The 16,921-nt window shown below is 45.1% G+C and overlaps 1 protein-coding gene across 2 annotated transcripts in view; it reads left to right on the top strand.

Annotated features, from left to right (window-relative positions):
* Positions 1 to 16,921, top strand: part of cpne4a (copine IVa) — a 95,388-nt gene that overhangs the window by 38,219 nt on the left and 40,248 nt on the right. For both annotated transcript variants that reach the window (XM_087848581.1, XM_087848582.1), the window contains 5 exons: positions 185 to 364; positions 6,309 to 6,380; positions 9,354 to 9,428; positions 11,409 to 11,492; positions 12,679 to 12,768. In XM_087848581.1, coding sequence (XP_087704707.1) covers positions 185 to 364; positions 6,309 to 6,380; positions 9,354 to 9,428; positions 11,409 to 11,492; positions 12,679 to 12,768 — 501 coding nt within the window. The remainder of the gene's footprint in view (positions 1 to 184; positions 365 to 6,308; positions 6,381 to 9,353; positions 9,429 to 11,408; positions 11,493 to 12,678; positions 12,769 to 16,921) is intronic.

The following is a 16,921-nucleotide window of genomic DNA, read 5'->3' as shown; positions in this document are numbered from 1 at the left end:
GTTCCTCATGACTCTGGAAAATTAATAATCACACATGTTTGTGCACGACAGGAATGAAAGAATGAAAAGTCGCACCTTGGATTAGCTTTCATACCGCTCATGTTCATGTAATATTTGCAGTAAACGTGCAGGTGGAGGCCATCGAGCAATAACTCACGCTATTTCGTCCTTTGGTGTCCTGCAGGTGGATCGGACGGAGGTGATCCGCAGCTGCGTCAGCCCTACTTACTCAAAGGTTTTCACGCTGGACTTTTATTTTGAAGAGGTGCAGCGTCTGCGCTTCGAGCTGTACGACATCAACAGCAGCCACAACGGCCTGAAGGAGGCGATCTTCCTGGGATCGGTGGAGTGCACGCTGGGACAGGTGAGTCACAGTTCCTTCTTCATTATTTATGGTCTTTATTTAACTTCAAGCCTCCCGTCAGACGATCTTACTCCCATTTAAGAAACTTCTCTGAAACAGTTGAATGAAAACTGAAGTTTCTATTTTTCCACACACCTGACAAATACCTGAGAGCCAATGAAAACAAGTAAACAGGAATAAATGAGCCTGAGTGTCACGAAACTGAAGAGTGAGACTGAGATCTGCCAGAGGACGCCCGCCGTGCGTGTGCGTGCTTTCACAGGTGAACATTAGGAAGCTGTCAGTCATCAGCCTCACTTCAGCTGAAGGTCTGAACGGCTCTTTTTGTTCCCAGTGACGTTTGTAACACCGACAGACTTCCAAAGCTTCTGCTAATAGATCAGCACTTCAGAAAAACATCAGTAAACAGAAGTCTGAGCTTCTCTTCGGGCTTCTTTTCTTTTCTCGATGAAAAGCTAATTGTTCGCCGTGTTTTTGTCAGCCAGCAGCTTTTCAGAGACTCCATTACAGCCTGCGTGCAGCAGACACAATAACAAAACACATTTCTGTGTGTGTGTGTGCGCGCGTGTGTGTGTGTGTTCAGCCTCTCCACACGTGTGTGTTTGCTAACCGAGCAGCAGCTGACGAGGCTGAAAATCATAATCCTGTTTTTTTCAGAACGTTTTCACTACAAACTAAACCTGAAAATCTGAACGAATGTTTAAACGTAATCTGCAGTTCCTCTTGTGTCCACTAGAGGCACCAAAAGTGTCTCCCATGTAAAAAAGCTCAATATTACAGCAGTTTGTTTTTAAGTGTACATTTGGGTATCACTGATAGATGGATGGAAAAAGAAAAAGACAAAACACTGAATGTGTAACAGCTCGTCACATGGATGCCTGTAAAAGCCCAGTGCCTGATGGGTAAGCATCATCTGTCAGAGTTAAGCTCGTTCCAGATATACAACATTCCCTCTGTAAATCGGTTGCGAGAGGAAATTCCCGGCTCTGGTTGCCCAGGTCAGCGGTCCCCAACCCCGGTCCGTGAGTCGTTTGGTACCGGGCCGCGAGAGTTGAGGCTCAGGTGTGAAATGTATAGTTTTCAGGGTTTTTATCGGTTTTCAGCGTTATTTTGTTATCGTTTTTATCGTTAACTCAGTTTTCCTGGGTCTTTTCATGTGTGTTATGAATAAATCTTCTTGTTTTTTGGTACTACTTTTATTTTGTTGTATTTATCCGTGACACCTTAAAGGCCGGTCCGTGAAAATATTGTCGGGCATGAACTGGTCCGTGGCGGTTGAGGGCCGCTGGCCTAGGTAACCCTCATGTGTCAATCACAGCAGTATCCTTCCCTCTAATTGGCTGTCACTTCAGTTGTTTGCATCCAAGTTGAGAACCTGGAAATTTACATTGCCAGCAGTCATTTCACTGGTTGTTGCCTGAAGGTTGAAGGAACGTATTTTTACCCAAACAAGGATCTAATACCTGGAATGAGGATTGACAACAGACGGACGTCTATGTTCAAGCCATAGATGGATGAAGTCAGTGGAACGTCACCCACTTGTGAGCTTATGTGGTGAGCGGCTGTGAGGAAGCAGGTTACATATGCAGGATAATTCACCTGAAATGAGTGACTGAGCCTGAAACTCATCAGGAAGGTGTTGACTGATACCAGTGTTTCCCAACCACTGAAATGATCCGGTGTGCCGTGGAAGATTGTCTGGTTCCACCTGGTTAGGTGAAACGCCGACCCTCAAGGCTCTAGCATGAGTAATGGTCAGAAGAAAGCAAAAAAGGTGCACTGGGGACAAACCGAGCGTTTTCCACTACACCTGTTTCGCTGGGAAACAGTATGAATATGCTTTTTGTGACATTTTTGTTTGGTGGTGTGCCGTGCGATTTTTCTAATGGGAAATATGTGCCGTGGCTCCAGAAGGGTGGGAAACACTTTTCCCGTTGTCTTCCATAGACCGGCGAGTCTTTGTTCAACCACAGGTTTCGCCCCCTGGTGGCCTTGAAGCAGAATGCAGGTCTTCCACTCCATTTGTCTGTGGTTCAGAGTGACTTCCAGTGTTGCCAACTTAGCAACTTTGTCGCTGTCGCTATATTTAGCAACTTTGTCGCTATATTTAGCGACAAAGTTGCTAAATATAGCGACAAAGTTGCTAAATATAGCAACTTTGTCGCTTGAAGGGTTAAGCAAAAGCCCAGTGCCTGATGGGTAAGCATCATCAGAATGTTCAGAGTTAAGCCCGTTCCAGATATACAACATTCCCTCTGTAACTCGGTTGCTAGAGGAAATTCCCGGCTCTGGTTGCCTAGGTCAGCGGTCCCCAACCCCCGGGGTTTCGACCCCTGGTGCTTCAAGGCCACCAGGGGGCGAAACCTGTGGTTGAACAAAGACTCGCCGGTCTATGGAAGACAACGGGAAAAGTGTTTCCCACCCTTTTGGAGCCACGGCACATATTTCCCATTAGAAAAATCGCACGGCACACCACCAAACAAAAATGTCACAAAAAGCATATTCATACTTTACAAAGTTGCTAAATATAGCGACAAAGTTGCTAAATATAGCAACTTTGTCGCTATATTTAGCGAGTTTTCAGAACCTTTGAGCGACATTTTTTCTAAAAAGCAACTAGCAACAGATCTGGCAACTTTTTCTGGTGTTATTGGAGACTTATTGACAGGTGGTGGACTTCGCTCGCTTGTTCACTTTGCAGCTCACAAAATCCTGCCGTCATTTCTGTTTGCTCGACTCTATGTGGAGTCTGCGTCGGCGTCTGAGCTGTTGAACTTTGTGATTAGTCTAACCTGGCACGAGCTAATGTTTGAGACTGCTGAGGGACGGCTTGTGGGAGTGAGCTCAAGCGTTGCAAAACGAATCAAATCAACAGGAATAATTTCACATGAATCATCTGAAACGTTTAAATGTGGCTCAAGGAAAACACAGAAATGAGCTCGCCGACCTGATTGCAGACGTGTTCAGCCTGACTAAATGCAGCGGTGCGTTACTGCGACGACCGTGTGAAGGATGCGTTCAGTCCTTTTACTTTGAGATGTTTTCTGGAGAAGACAGTGGTCTTTGTTCACAGAGACTGCAGCTTCGCTTTGTTTCTAAGTGAAGTTCTGCCAACTGTGAGTAAACGCCAGTCAGATAGCAGCGTGGCAACAGGCAGCCATCTGCTGTCATTACCAAAGTTTGTGTTGAAACAAAGTTTTCAGTCGAGAAAAACGTTGGAGTCGAGCTCCAGACGTAGCGTCTCTTATTAAAATCACCTAAATTCAGTCTGCGCTATAATGAAAAGATAAATCATAACGCAGTCCGAGGGAGTCGACGTGTTGTTTGGTGTTTTGTTCGAGCTAAAGAATCCGATGAACAGACAGATTTTCCACCTGCTGTTGGTCTCATTAAAAACTGAAGTCGGGAAGTCTGTCAGCTGAGCCTCGCTGCGGATTTCCTTCCGACTGTTTTCAGTTTCCTGCAGGGAAGTAAAAATGTGTTGGAAGAGTTTTAACACACTTATCTGAAGAAGATGATGAGGAGAAGGAGCCAAGTGGGTGATGAAACAATCAGCTCGGATGACTGCGGAAAGTCGGGAAAAGCCTCCTCCTCACCATCGTCTCTGTTTCTGCCAGCAGCGTCAGTTCTGCCAGCTCGCTCAGCAGCCAGATGGCTGCCGGAGCGCCGCAGGTTTTTAACGGGCCTGGAAGAAGCAGCTCTGGCACATGAGGCGGCAGAGGGGCGAGATTTCACTCCGTAATGAAGTAAAACAGCTTCTTTTTTATCCTGATAGCACAGGTTTGATTTTCAACAGCAGGAGAGGTTTTCATGCTGGAACTGAAGTGGGAACATGGTTCAGGAGCAGCATTTAAACACATTAAAGAATATGTTAACAGCTTGGCATGTCCCGCAAAATCCTGAAAAAAGGAAAACAGATCATCGCCTAAAAGCTGCAAGAAAATCAGATCCAGCACGAAGAGTATGAACAAAGCTTTAAAAACGAGCAGGTGAGACACAGAAGACAAAATAAAACTCAAAAAGAATTGAAAAAAGTCCACGAGGGCCCCTGCAGGTTTAGATCACCCTGGGTCAGCACACCTGAAGCAAAGATTAGTTCATTACCAGCCTCTGGAGAACTTCTTGAGAAGGTAATTTATCATGTAAATCAGCGGTGGTGGATCAAGCATCTAAAACCTGCAGGACACCGGCCACCGTGGACTGGGACTGGTGACCCCTGTTTTAAAGGCTCCGGAGAACCAGCAGACCTCAGCTGAGCCTGTCATGTGGGGACAAAGGACCCGAAAGCTGGACTCTTTAGTGAACAGTGTGTTTTACAGTGAGTTAATAACAGATGCACAATAAATCCCCGTTGCTCCCTGGACTCCCGCGTGTGTGCTCCCCTCCGACGTCAGTGCTCGTGCTGCTGTCGTGTTCCTGCACACCCTGTGCTGTCCTTCTGGTTCCACCTGCAGGAAAGCAGCAGAAGCAGCCGTCAACACTGACACACACTAACGTGGGATGTGACGCAATGATCCGGCGTCAGTGGGAGCTCCAACGCTCTCCTAAGCTCCCCCGACGAGCCCTGATCAGCAGCAGGTGTGTGGCAGGGACTTCAGGTGTCATCCATCCAACAGCCACACCCACAGACACACAAATACACACACACATCACAAAATAATAATAATTATAGTCCACACTGACCCCGAGTCCCCGGAAAGAGCCTCAGCAGCTCGATCACCACCTGACCCTCAACAGGTGACAGTACAAACAAACTGTTTGACCCGAGTGGGAGGAACCACGGAGAGCCTGAAGAAGTGTGACTCTGCAGGGACGGGCGAGGATTTAAGAGTCCTGATGGAGGGCGTGCTCCCTGCAGCATCTAAAGTGGGGAGATGTGGGACCTTTAATCTGCTCAGCAGCCTGGTGGCAGATGATCCACAGCAGATTTACAATAGAATAGAATAGAATGGAATAGAATAGCCCTTTATTGTCATTGTATATGTACTAGGGCTGCCACAAACGATTATTTTGATAGTCGACTAATCAGATCATCATCCATTGGACATAAAACTACAGCTTATTGCACCAGCAGCATCTGCTCTTATATAACTATCATTAGCTTACAGCTTTAAGTGTTTAAGGTATGTGCTAACTAAAAATAAAGACAAGATGATAGTTTATTAAATGTTAATGAAGTTTGCAGATTGTTTCGGTGAAGTTTAATAAACTCCTTGCTATCTAAAATATAACAGGACACTAGAGTATATTCTCGAGCATCTCACACTTCTGATAATCAGCTGTCTGCTTGACGTTTATTCAGCTGTGTAAAAACTATAACTTTAATCTCAGCCAAACCGATTTACTCAGGAACAAATAAAATACTGAAAAAGCCAAACAATAACATTTTGAAGTTATCTAAGTGACTTATATATCATGTTTAACCTGAGTAGCGAAAGACGGCGGTGGGTTTGAAAACGATTTGCGGGAGTCCGGTGCTCTCACGGCTCTAGTTAGCCTAGCCCCCGGCTAGCTGTCGAGCTAGTGGGTAACAGACGTCTCCGAAAACGTCGGAGCGCTTTTGAAAATATGTGGTGTCTTGATAAACTGAGCAGATATTTGAGGTTTACACAGCTACATTCTCGCCTGAAAATATGTTAAACGTTTATTTTGTGACCCAGAAAGAATAATAGGAGTAATATTAAAACTAACTAGCTGCCGCCATTGTTGGAAGCTGAGCTGGGCTCCGCTATGAATTCTGGGACACAGCTTCTTCTTCTTCGGGGTTTAACGGCAGCTGGCATCCTTGTACATGCAGTGCTGCCATCTTAATTTACAGGAAATGTCACAATTTTCTTTGTCAGACAGCTTCTTATTAACACTGTGTGTGTGTGTGTGTGTGCGTGTGTGTGTGTGTGTGTGCGTGTGTGTGTGTGTGTGTGTGTGTGTGTGTGTGTGTGCACAGATCATCTCCCAGAGGAAACTGTCCAAAGCTCTGCTCAGACCTGGAGGCACGGTGGGGAAAGCCATCATCACGGTGAGCCCCGCCCTCTCCTCGTCCTCTCACGCCGAAGCCTTCGGGTTTTTTCTCTCTCAGCTCTTTTCTCTCTGTGAATTTAAAGTTTGTTTCTGTGCCGTTTACACTTCGTGACTGCCAGACATTAAAGCCTCCATCAGACGGGGATTTTCATCAGTGTTCTGGTCGCAGCTCTGATAGCGGCGATCCTCTCAGCTGGACCGAGGACGGCGGCGTCTGCTCCTCACACAGATTTGCTCCTTTATTTATCCCCAAATTCACAGCTGGAAAATCCCCTCTGATGTTGCTCTCCACCTCTGTGCACACATGAAATGCTTCATGGGGATTTATTTCAAAGGGATTTCAGTGCAGGAGGAAGCTGCAGCTACAGAAAATTAAAGCTTGTGTTGTGTTTCCTTCATCCCTCCCTCCTTCTGTCCTGTCTCCTTCTGTCCTGTCTCCTCTTCCCCTGTTTCCTCTTCTTTGCGTCTGCAGATGAACTCTGTGTTTTCATGAAGATAAACGGTGTGTTTGTGTTGTTTGCATGTAGCGATGTGACATCTCTCCACATGTGATCTGTGATCAGCTGTTGTCTGAATGCCATCGTCACCATGTAAACATGTCGGTGATTCAGCAGGAAGCCGACGTTCATGATAAACGTTCATCAGGTTTCAGATCTCTGGTTTTATCTGTGAGTGATTGAGTTGATTGGAGGCCTGTTCGCCTGATGCTGGCCTATGAATGCGTCTCATTAGTCAAACATATTTCACACTGCCCAGGAAATGAGCTGTGATGCTTTCAGTCTGTGGATTCAATTTGCTCGGCTGTTTGTTTATCTGCCTCGTAATGTGTCGTTAATTAATTTTGCAGGGATTATGTTGTTGGGCCTTTTTCATGTTTACGGCTGGATTTGACGCTGACTGTCAGAATGACGCTGCATTGCTGGCCGTGCTTCATCCAGCTAGAAGCTGCTCAGGAACTGTAATGATGCTTTCAGACAAACTGCTCTCCTCACGTCTGTTTATCCTGGCAGAAGCTCAACACTCAGAACTTTCCACAAACTGCTAAAAGTTGCAGAGAGACACGACTAAGGAAAGCAGTATGTAGATGTCCGATGTCGCCACTAAGATACGAAAACGTTTGTTTGTTTTGAGCATTGTTGGTTTGACCTCGGGGTGAATTTGCTGTGATGTCCACTCCTCAGACGTTAACTTCAAATACTTGGCTTTGTAAGCGTTCCCACAGCGACGGGCATCAACATCTGCTTCTCTGAGATCATCGCTAAAGTTTTTCCTCCTTGGAACTGTTAACACAGCCGAATGATTCAGACCAACAAACATGTACAGAGGAGCTCACACTGACTGAGGAACAGTCAGCCTCTGCCTGGCTGCAGGGAGGTGCTGCTTAGTTTTTCAGTGTTTCTGCATTTTGACTTAACGTTTGTTAAAAAATGTTACAATGTGTCATGTGTTGGTTAGTTTTTATTGCCCTAACACATGTAAGGACGTCTTCTGTCCTGATATGCAAAATATGTACTTCCTGTTTCACTAACCAGTCAAGAACATAATGTCAGTTTTGGTGTGGAGTACAGGAAATGAGCCCAAGGAAAAATGAAGGCGAGCTGTTTATTGGCTCATTCAAAACTGAACTAAACCCAGCAGAGCAGAGAGAGCAGCAGCAGCTCAGACAGGTGAAGACAGCAGAGGTGGAGCAGGTGGTCGGTAAGGACGGGAAAACAGTAACCTTCAACCTGTGTTGGAGAGCAAAGTAGTGTCAGGGACTCTTTAAATCACCATGGCAACGTATGCTGAACACATGTTCTGGTCTGGAGCACGTTATGTTCTCTTCACCTTACAATGCAAAGCACCTCAAGGTGACAGCTGCTAAATGAATAACTGTGTGCAGCACGAGTGCTGCCTTTAGACTTCATGCTCATCTCAGCCGTTCCTCTGATGAGCGTCCGATAAAGCGGTCGATGCTCAGATGATCCGTTTTCTGTAGAAGAGGATTGACTGCCAAACTGACTTTTTATGTGACTGAAGCAGAGACGGTGAACATCATCACTGATGGATGTTTCAGAGCAGCTCACACAGAGAAAGCTGTGAAACGTCATAGTTTACTCCTCAGGAAGTAGAAGTAGCGCACACGCAGGCTCGGACAGACAGGTGAGAGGGCTGGAAATGGAAACCAAAACTCAACAACTGCACATCAGTCCAACAACAATGAAACCAGGATTCAAAAATACAAAACCCTGAGACCATGACATCACATGGCTCCACCCACAGTCTGATCAGCTGTTACACGAGGAGCTGGAGTCACTCCGGTGCACAAACTGTGAAATGATTGTGTAAGAAAAGAAAGTCGGACCCTGAAACTCTGTTGGTGCTTTATGCATAAAGAGGATTTGAAACTTACTACGACTTTTATTCAGTCACACGTTTCTGCAGTCACTGGAGGCGCCCCCTGCTGGTCACTAGAAGTAATGCATGTGTACGCTTAGCTTCACTTCTTAGAAGCAGAAGCTGCGTCTGCAGTTTCTGTCATCAGAAACCGGCTGCTCTGCACTAAACCTGCCGCCCAGGTGTGGCAGCATCACGTTACCATGACAACAGGCCATATAGCCACACTTTTTTATAACTACGTCTGGGTTTAAGCAGCGGGAAATGCTGGAAGTCGCAGCTTTAACCTGTAAAAGTTTCCCTGTGTGTCTGTAAGCATTAAACTCCAGAACGTTGTTTTTCTGATTCTCCGCTGCGTTTTCATCTGCAGCGCGCGCACTTTCCCCGTTAGCCTGACTGAGCACTTTCAGCCTTTTGCTTTGCATTTCCTCGACTTTGATGCTAAAAGTTGCTCATTGTTTTGGGGGAGCTCCCAGAGCAGGGTGGCTCGTTTGATCTCCCAGAGTCTGATCTGAATATTCAGAGTTTGTTGTTGAGTTGAGGCTGCACCCTGGCTTCATAATGAGGCTCTTATCAAAGGGAAATGTGCTTTCAGATCACAGCAGAGGAGCTGACGGGCAACGACGACTACATCGAGCTCTCCTTCAGCGCCAGGAAGCTGGATGATAAGGTAAAACCTGGACCCCCCACTTACCTCCTGAATGTCTTTCTCTTTATTTTGTCCAACAATTTAATAAATGTCACTTTTCAATTCTTTTGTTTGTTTGTTTGGTTGATTTTTTTGTAAATAGAATTTTAATTAAATTCTATAATAAGGTAAGAAGGGCAGGGGCAGTGTTTGGGCTGCAGCTCTGTTTAGTTTATGTCAGACGTTACCTCAGTGACATGCGAACTTATCGTCTAATGCTAGTTAGCTTGATTAGCTGCTTTTGCAGAGTTTATTGATGCAACGCACAGATGCTTCGCTAATTAGTGCAAAATAACTAAAAAATAAAACCACTGAATAAGATTCAACAATAAAATGCAAAATTTTAGGATTTAAGAATTCTAATATTTGTAAGATAAATACATTAAAAGCCTCCTACAGGACACATTATGTCCAGTTTAACTACTCATAGGATTGGACGAGGCTCCACCTGCGGACACCTTCCTATTAAAGTGACTGAATTATCAAGTTGGAGGACCTCACCACTCTCTGCGAGCTGTTATAAATGGGGAAAGTCTCCATAAAGTTTACGTCTGCTGCAACATGGGGGCCTATGGGGACCGACTCACTGCTGGAGCCTCTGGTGGACGTTAGAGGAACTGCAGGTTTTGGCTTCTTTTGCAGCAGTTTGCAGAACATCTGCACCAGCTCAGCTGCAGCGTTTCAAAGTACATAAATACAACAACAAACAGAACTTTGGAAAGCTAAGTGTACTCTAAGTAGTTGTAGTACGTCTGCCCCATACACCACACGGTCACAGGAATAAATAAATAAATAGTTTTTGATGCATGTATCAGTGTTTTGCATTAATGAGAAATGACACATCCTGATAGCGTCGTGTGGGGTTACAGTACTCAGAGCTCACAGGGCTGACGTTCAAACAGCCACCGTGAACATGAGTGGGAGTCATTAGTCACAGCAGGAGGCTCAGGCACGGCGGGCTCTGAAACCCACGCCACAGAGTGTAACCACAGCATCAGTAATGATCACAGCGACAGGGTAAACATCACAGGCCTGAGAGTCACTGACGCTTTCTGTACTTACTGAATGAAAGCATTACTCAGTGGTTACGTTCATAAACAATCACCTCAGTCAGCAGATTTTAAAACGTTTCATGCTAAAGCAAAATAAAAACAAAGAAAAGAAACAAGACACGTTTAAAAACTGAAGACAGAAACTCCGCAGAGGAAAACAAAGGAGTCAGGGCTTTTTGAACAGGGGAAATAATCAATAATCAATATAATCACATACAGGAAGTCCAATCCAAAACAGGACATCAGGGGAAGCCAACTATCAAAGTAAAACAGAGACGGCTGCAATGACAGAGGCAGAAAACACAGAAACACCAGAATAACCAGAAAATCACAGCACAATCGACTGCTACTATCACTAACACTATCACTAACAGTAACACTACTGACCAGCGTGATGTTGGTAAAACTGAACCTCATCACTACAACAATAACTAAGAAAACAGGAACCAAAAACGTCTAATATCACAAAAACTTATTAAAACTTCACTGAAACCAAACCAGGTTTTTATAACTTACCTGTTTATTATTGTGGGCGTGGCCTCTTTGCCTGCCAGATGGGTCAGGAGCATGTTAATGTAATCACATTACACAGATAACGTGCAGCTTTAGGTTTCCATGACCGTGGAGTCAGCTTGCTGACTAAGCTAGCTATGGTTAGCTGATGTTGTTAGCCTCGTACTCGTTTTAGCTCCAATAAACCAACATGTGACGGCAACAACAACAACAACAAGGATCCAAAATGTCCACAAACCATCTGCTGGCTGCGTCCATCTTTTATATCCAGTCTGTGCTGGTTTGGGAACAGACTCTGTACAAACACCAGGGGGCGCTGCATATAAAGCCAGTATGAGCGTGATCAGACTGAATGTCCTGACGGTGTTTGCAGTGAACTCTGCGTTTGTACTTTTAGGACTTCTTCAGTAAATCGGATCCGTTCCTGGAGATCCACCGACTGAACGATGACGCCACGCTGCAGCTCGTCTACAGGACGGAGGTACGAACACATCGACACACAAACACCACCGCTAACATTAAAGGCTGAATCATTCAAACTGGTTTCAACACATCATCGTATCAAAAACAGTAAAAGTCCACTTGTTTACTGTTATTAATAATAATAATGCTTCGGGGTTAGTTTTGGTGCCATAAGTCATGTTTTATAATCTGGTTCATGGTTCTTCATGTTCAACTTTAACTTGTTTCTACGACTTTGCTTAGATGCACTTTGGTGACCTGGTAGGTGATTATTCCCCCAGAGGCATTTCTTGGCTGACTCATTGTGTTGATCTGATTTTCTTCTGTGTGTCTTTGGGTCATGCAAGCTCTGCCCTCTCCACCTCCCTCGGTGGGATTCAGGCGGACGAGTTGGAAAAGACAACATATACTCGAAAGACAGAAACTTGCTTCTGAGAGCATTAAAGCTCTCAGTCAAAGCAGTTTTGTTTATATATGTAAGCTGCTGGTTCGCTGTAGCTGCACAGCTGGGATTGCTCTCATCCGTGAGCACATTTTTCAACAGGTCCCACAGAGCAACAGTCCTCCCAGCTGACAGCAGGTTTCTGATCACTTCCTCTCGTCTCCCATCCAATTTAGCTCCCTGCCTGTGGCTCAGTGTGGAAAAAGTTTCCCTGGATGGAGGCTGAGCTTCCATCACATGATCGTAGAAGGTCATGCAACAAGTTGACAGCTGCTTGCAGCTCCCAGCTGCTTCAGCCTGCGTGGTTATTATAAAGCTGGAGAGCAGGGTTCGACATAACCAACGGCCCTATAAAAGCTGCTGATTGGCCAGCTGCTGGGCAGGGAGTGTTTCCACCAATCAGTTTGGAGCAAACCCTCAGTACCAAAACGTTTCTTTCTTGCAGTCAGCTGTGTGTTTGCACATTTAAGAAGTCTCTGACCTTTTCGCTCTTAGTGGCATGGAAACACAGGAGGGCGTTTGTCTTACACCTGTGAGTGAAATGAAATGCAGGCAGAGCGTTAAATGTGTTAAAGCATCATTTTAATTAACACAACACACTTCCAGGAAACACAGCAGGCTGGAAGAACGAGGATGACTCCTCTCAGCCAGCGGTTCTCCTCAGAGCTGCTGCAGGTTTACGCCGTTTAGCACGCAGCGCTCCACTGCGACGCACCGCGAGCTGGTTTTAGAGCTGACCCTGCTCTGTGTTTGTCTCTCTCAGACCGTCATGAATAATCTCAATCCTGTGTGGAAAACCTTCAAAGTTTCCCTCAACTCGCTCTGCAGCGGAGACCATGAACGCAAACTGCAGGTACTCACACACACACACACACACACACAGCTCCTTATTCCTCACATCCACGCCCATCTCAGCATCAGCAGGTAACCCAACAGGAAGTCACTGGGCTGTGGGAGGAACCCACTCAGGAACAAGCAGAACACAGAACCCTGTGAACACAGACCTTTCACTGACAGTTAAACAGTGTTAAAACTAGAGATGGATCCGATATTACGTATCGGTATCGGTCCGATACTGACGTAAATTACTGGATCGGATATCGGAGAGAAATAAAAAATGTAATCCGATCCATTAAATATCAAAAAAGCACCTCACAAAACTTGCGACACGGCGTAACTCGGCTCATAACCGTAGCACGTCACAGCAGTGTGGTCACGTGATAGAGCGGCTGTGTGTATTTGTAGCCTCAAACCAGCATTTCATCTCCGAGGAAGTTTTCCCAGAGAGAAGTAAAGCAAGTGTGTAAGTTCATCTCTGAGTGTCTGTAAAGCTTAACAACAGATATATGGAGCGACTGCCTCTCTCTCTCTCTCTCTCTCTCTCCTGCTGCTGCTTCAATCATAAACTGATCAATGATCAGCTGATCGTCTCTCTTCTTAGTTTTTGTCTCACTTTGCACCAGAAAGAGGAAACCAGCGGCTGAACAACAGCAGCACGTTTAAGCTTGATCAGCTGTTGTTAGAATTTATTTAATATTATTTCTACACCAGGATCTTTTTCTACAGCTGACGTAACTGTGCAGGGGCGGAGCTAGCAAAGTGTAGCCAGGGGGGCCGATAGGGCATGAACAGGGAAAAGGGGGCACAAAGACATACTTTTCTTTCTTATTCTCATTTAAAATGTCGAGCTTTTAATAAATAATTATCTGAATCTTACACCCAAAGTTTTAATCTGATGTAAAATGTATAGAAGTCCATTACTGTATATAGTAACTGTTAAGTCTAATATAGTAAGCTATAGTACTTTTTCCTTTGGGAGCCATCTGTGCAGTCTGCAGTTCTGTAGAAGAAAGATGTTGAATCTATTTAATTATTCTTGAAAAATAATTTATTTCTGTGCATTTTTCTCACAGCATCAAATTAAATTTGATTACGTCGATTAAGCATCATGAGGTGGAGGGTGGGGGGGAGTTCCCTATTTTTTTTTGCTGGGAGTTTGCAGCCCTATTAGTCAGGTTGCTTAATATTTCTGCTAAGTTCTCTTTAAAACACCAGAATAGGGAGGATGGAGCAGGTTTAAGTTTATTAGATTGATCAGTTTTGCTGAACTATGAAATATTTTGGGTGCAGTGTGTTTTTTACATACAGGTATAACAGAATAGCTTTAGTGTTGTTGTTTATTTAAACTTCAGTATGAACTTATAAAAAATGCAGCAAGATATTAAAAAAACGTTTTAAATAAATTAAAAATTTATGATATCAGTATCGGACATAAAAAAGTGGTATCGTGCATCTCTAGTTCAAACCAACAGTTTTTGCACATTTTGCTGAAACTGAACTCGATTTTGAGAAACGTCAAAGTGATCAGACGCTCTGCTGTTCATCAAACCAAAGGTCATGACCCTGACCACAAACAAAGTGACAATCTGTCCTTTGAAGTTTTAACAGTTACATGTAAAGTCTATAAAATGAGGCAAATTGATGCTAATTAGTGTTGAGTGAGCTCTTCCTGCCTCTGATGTCACAAAAGGAGCTTCTTGATGATTTTTGGTTCACCTGCATTTTCATTTAGACAAAGATCACACATCACAGACAGAAACTGACACATCAGTGCTGAACAGCAACAATTCCCTTAAGATGGACAGATAGATGGATCCATTCACTCCGTCAGACGCAAACGCTGCGTTCACACTGCAAATCCGACTTTTCTGACCCTCTGCGACCCATCTATCCGATCATGGTCTGACAGGGTGATATTTTCAAATTCAACCTGGGTCACTTTGCTATGTGGTGCTGAATCTGATACATGTCTGATGTTTCAGAAAGCTGCTGTTTGACGGTCATGTCGCATTAAATCCGTCTTTTACGTCACTGACACGAGACAGACGCCGATTATCAGCCTCTGCACGGAGGTAGCAGCCACTGCTCAAACACACGATGAACTATTTATTCACAGAAATTAGATTCAAGGTTAACACAAGAATTTACACGAGTAGAAGCGACGCAGGGCAGGGGGCCGTGGGAGACCGAGGCCAGGAAGTGATTCATCACAGCGAGGCACAAAGAGAGCGACAGAACAGAAACTTGGCAGGTTTAGACCGTCTTGATCTGAGGGAGGAGTCCATGAGAGGGTCATAACACGTTGAGATGTGGAGGTCGTGTTCCCCAGAGGGCATCCAGGGAGATATGACAGGCAGGAGGGCGGGCAGGTAATCGAGCTGATCGACTGTAGAGGAGAAACAAACTGAAGCAGAGTGAACACAGCAGGACGAACTGTGGAGGAGTGGAAGGACGTGCTGGTTTAAAAAGCGTCCTGCTGATTGAATGAGGCACAGGCGAGATGATGGAAGCTCCGCCTCCGAGGACGCATCCTGGATACAGACAGGAAAACAGACAGTTATCACTGAGTGGATTTTCCTTCTCATTGTTTGTCTCGACGTCTTGGTCACATCGAGACGTTGGTTCAGCAGATTTTTTAAAGCCGTGACATCACACGGAGATGTTTCATAAAACCAGACTTTGATCTTCAGCTGATGAAAGACACAAACTGTTTTTATAAACGTGTCCATGTGGCTGCAGGCAGAGCTGAGTCTGTCCCTGTGCTGTGACCCTGTGACACTCGTCATGTCCTCGCAGGTTGCAAGTGCACACAGTCTGCTGTCTCCTGTGTCAGTCGATGGATGTTGTGGCTCCAGTCTAAATGCAGACGTCTGATTGGCTGCAGCAGCAGGTCAAACTTCAGGGAAACAAAACTTTTCTTTGTTTATTCCACTTTTATTGACTGCTGGAATTTTTGCACATTTCCAAACCAACTTTGCATCGACTGCTTCACCGAGTCTTTGCATCTTTTCTGCTGTTTGTAACCTGAAACTACAGAGATGTTTTTACCCGGCAGAGCCGAGCGACTCCAGAGGAACACATCCATCATCGCTCTTCCTGCCCTCTACTCATTATCCACCATTTTTGACCCGAATTTCCTTCAATCAGTCGCGGGGGCCTGAGGCTGGACCCCTGTCAGCAGCACAGAGATGAGGTTTGAGGAGGTCAGCCACCTCAGCAGGACAGCAGGATGTCCCGAGGGGAGATGGATGCAAGGAAATGATGAATTTCAGATTGCTGCAGGGCTCCTGTGCTTCCAGCTTACTCGCTGCAGAAAATATAAATGTGTTTTAATAGAAACCTTTTTTTAATACGGTGTAATTCCAAAGTTTACAGTTTGTGATTCTAATTTCTTTAATTTCACGAGGATCTCAGAGCAGAGCTGCTGCTCTTCTACGCAGAAAGGAGCTTCAGGGTCTGAGTGAGGTGTTTCCAGGAGGAAGGAGATGTTTCAGGCATGTTCAGCTGCTCCTGAGAGGAGACGAGGTCCGGGTATCTCCATGTGAATGTCGGAGCTGGAACGAGATACAAAGCAAAGAATAGATACAATTTATGACCTTATAATCCCGAGTGTTTTCTGATAAATTAACAGCTTTATATAAGTTTCCCCTGAATATTTCCTCCTGCGTGCGGTTGTTGCGTCTCTGCTGAACCTCCCACAGCCGTCACACTTCACACAGTTTTTGGAGAGGCGCCTGCAGCAGCAGGACGGTGGAGGACTGAGTTACATGGATGCCACAGAATTACAAACGAGCGTTTTTAATCAGCGACATGTTTCCTTAAGGTGTTCCCGTCAATCACACGTAAGCAAATATTACAACTGCGCCGCTGGAAATTACTGTTGGACATGTTGATGGTGGAGTTAAGGCAGGAGGAGGGAGCCGGCTCAGGGACAGCGGGATACCCACGCGTTTCACAGCCGGCGGTTTAATCAGCTCCTGCTGCCTCCGGCTGGTTCAGCTGGGAGGAGAGCCGGTTTACTTTGTACAACAAAACATTGTTTTCTTTCTGACCTGCAGCATTCAGCTGGATTTCCTGTTTCACATTAAAAGCACGACGTGCACTCACAGCCACCATGACTTACCTCCACATTTCTTTTACTTCTTCTGATTCAAATTAAAGTTCAG

This window comes from Neolamprologus brichardi, chromosome 11 (genome assembly GCF_056152115.1).
Source record: "Neolamprologus brichardi isolate AB-2024 chromosome 11, ASM5615211v1, whole genome shotgun sequence".
In the NCBI taxonomy this organism is placed as follows: domain Eukaryota; kingdom Metazoa; phylum Chordata; class Actinopteri; order Cichliformes; family Cichlidae; genus Neolamprologus; species Neolamprologus brichardi.
Note: the sequence above shows the minus strand (reverse complement) of the source record. Positions and strands in the feature narration are given on the sequence as shown.